This window comes from Empidonax traillii, unplaced genomic scaffold, assembly GCF_003031625.1.
Source record: "Empidonax traillii isolate 1590-97213 ecotype Southwest subspecies unplaced genomic scaffold, ASM303162v1 scaffold4810:size30322, whole genome shotgun sequence".
NCBI classification, from domain to species: Eukaryota; Metazoa; Chordata; class Aves; order Passeriformes; family Tyrannidae; genus Empidonax; species Empidonax traillii.
The window spans coordinates 14,397-16,462 of NW_020960003.1; the positions used below are offsets into that span (position 1 = coordinate 14,397).

General features: G+C 50.4%; 1 protein-coding gene across 1 annotated transcript; it reads left to right on the plus strand.

Moving 5' to 3' along the window:
- Positions 1–128: 128 nt before the first annotated feature.
- Positions 129–704, plus strand: LOC114072994 (olfactory receptor 14J1-like; the record flags this gene model as incomplete). Its single annotated transcript, XM_027910802.1, has 1 exon — positions 129–704. A coding segment is annotated over exon 1 (561 nt), but the record flags the coding sequence as incomplete, so codon positions are not given.
- Positions 705–2,066: the final 1,362 nt, after the last annotated feature.

A 2,066-nucleotide genomic window follows, 5' to 3' on the forward strand; every position in this document is an offset into this window, starting at 1 on the left:
ACCTGGGCTGCATCTGCACCACTGTGCCCAAAGCCATGCACAACTCCCTCTGGGACACCACAACCATCTCCTACACAGGATGTGCTGTACAGCTCTTTTTCTTCTTTTTCTTTATCTCAACAGAATTTTCCCTCCTCACCACTATGTGCTACGACCGCTACGTTGCCATCTGCAAACCCCTGCACTACGAGACCCTCCTGGGCAGCAGAGCTTGTGCCCACATGGCAGCAGCTGCCTGGGCCACTGCGTTTCTGTATTCTCTGCTGCACACAGCCAATACATTTTCCCTGCCTCTGTGCCAGGGCAATGCCCTGGGCCAGTTCTTCTGTGAAATCCCTCAGATCCTCAAGCTCTCCTGCTCACACTCAGGCTACCTCAGGGAACTGGGACTTATTGGGGTTAGTGCCTGTTTAGCATTTGGCTGTTTCATTTTCATAGTTTTCTCCTATGTGCAGATCTTCAGGGCTGTGCTGAGGATCCCCTCTCAGCAGGGACAGCACAAAGCCTTTTCCACGTGCCTCCCTCATATGGCCGTGGTCTCCCTCTTTGTCACCACTGCAGCATTTGCCTACCTTAAGCCTCCCTCCATCTCCTCTCCATCTCTGGATCTGTCCCTGTCAGTTCTGTACTCGGTGATGCCTCCAGCCCTGAACCCCCTCATCTACAGCCTGAGGAACCAGGAGCTCAAGGATGCCATAAGGAAAATGATGACTGGGTGCTTTTCAGGAGCAATAAAGCGCCTGTGTTCTGGTGTGTAGCATTCAGGGGACTCTGTAATGGCCCAGCCTTCCTGCTCAGATTTTTCATGGAGTTCATCGGGTTCCCTGTGCAATAATTTTATGTGGAATAAATATAATTATGCATCTGCCTTCTAATTTTGTGTCTAGCCATTGAATTTGACCGAGAGATGAAAAACGATGAATTGTGCTTTGAGAGTATTTAAACAAAATAAAGGATCCTGCAGTGCCTTCTTTGTCCAAGACCCTTCTTCTCAGCTGTTCCTAAAGCACAGCACACTGCAGGACAGGGGGGATTGGCAAAGGGCAAGGGCACAAGAATCCCAGCACAGCAGCACTGCCAGGGAGCAGCAGAGCTTGGCCTTTGCAGAGCTGCTCTTTCCACTTCCACACTGGCCTTGTGAGCCCCTTTCTGGCTGCAAGGCCTGAGTGCTCTCTGAGCACAGTCCTCGGGGTGGGAGCCCTTTGAGCACAGGCAGGGACAGGCACTGGGAACTTGTGAAGCAGAGCTGGGCTCCCTGACAGCATCTCCAGGATGCTGTGGGATCTTCTGAGGGCACTGCATGGACTGAGTCACTTCTTCAGGGCTGTGCTGAGGATCCCCTCTGAGCAGGGACAGCACAAAGCCTTCTCCATGTGCCTCCCTCATCTGGTCGTGGTCTGTCTGCTCCTGAGCACCTCATTCTTTGCCTACCTGAAGCCCCCCTCCATCTCCTCCTCATCCCTGGATTAGGCCATGTCAATTCTGTATTCAGTGGTTCCTCCAGAACTGAACCCCCTTATCTACAGCCTGAGGAACCAGGAAGTGAAAGATTCCTTTAGGAAAGTGGGAGCTTCATTTAAAGACAATTGTAAAGTCTGCCTTTTCTTCTATAGAACATTCCTAATGTAATTCATTGCAATCTAAGCATTTTTTCTCCTGTGTGTCTTTTTTTGTTCAGTACATTTTCTTAATTGTTTTTCTACTTTAATAATGGTATTCACTAATGAATGACATTGCTCATAGGATTTCTACATCAAAATCTACGATTCTTCTGTAATTCTAAGACTTTCAAAAGGCTAGTTCTCTGTACATTTGAAGAAAATAAAGTTCCCTGCCCTGATATCTCTGTCCAAGTTGCTTCCTCAGCCCTTCTCTGCAGCTGCAGGGGCAGTGCCTGTGTGCAGAGCTGGAGGGAAGAGACTCCCAGCACAGCAGCACAGCCAGGGACAAGGGCACTTGCTCCTTCCACACCTGCTCTTTCCAGCTCCACGCTGTCCTTCCCAGCCCTGCTGTGGCTGCAAGGCCTGAGTGCTCTGGCAGCTTGGGCACAGTCCTGCTGCGTGTCC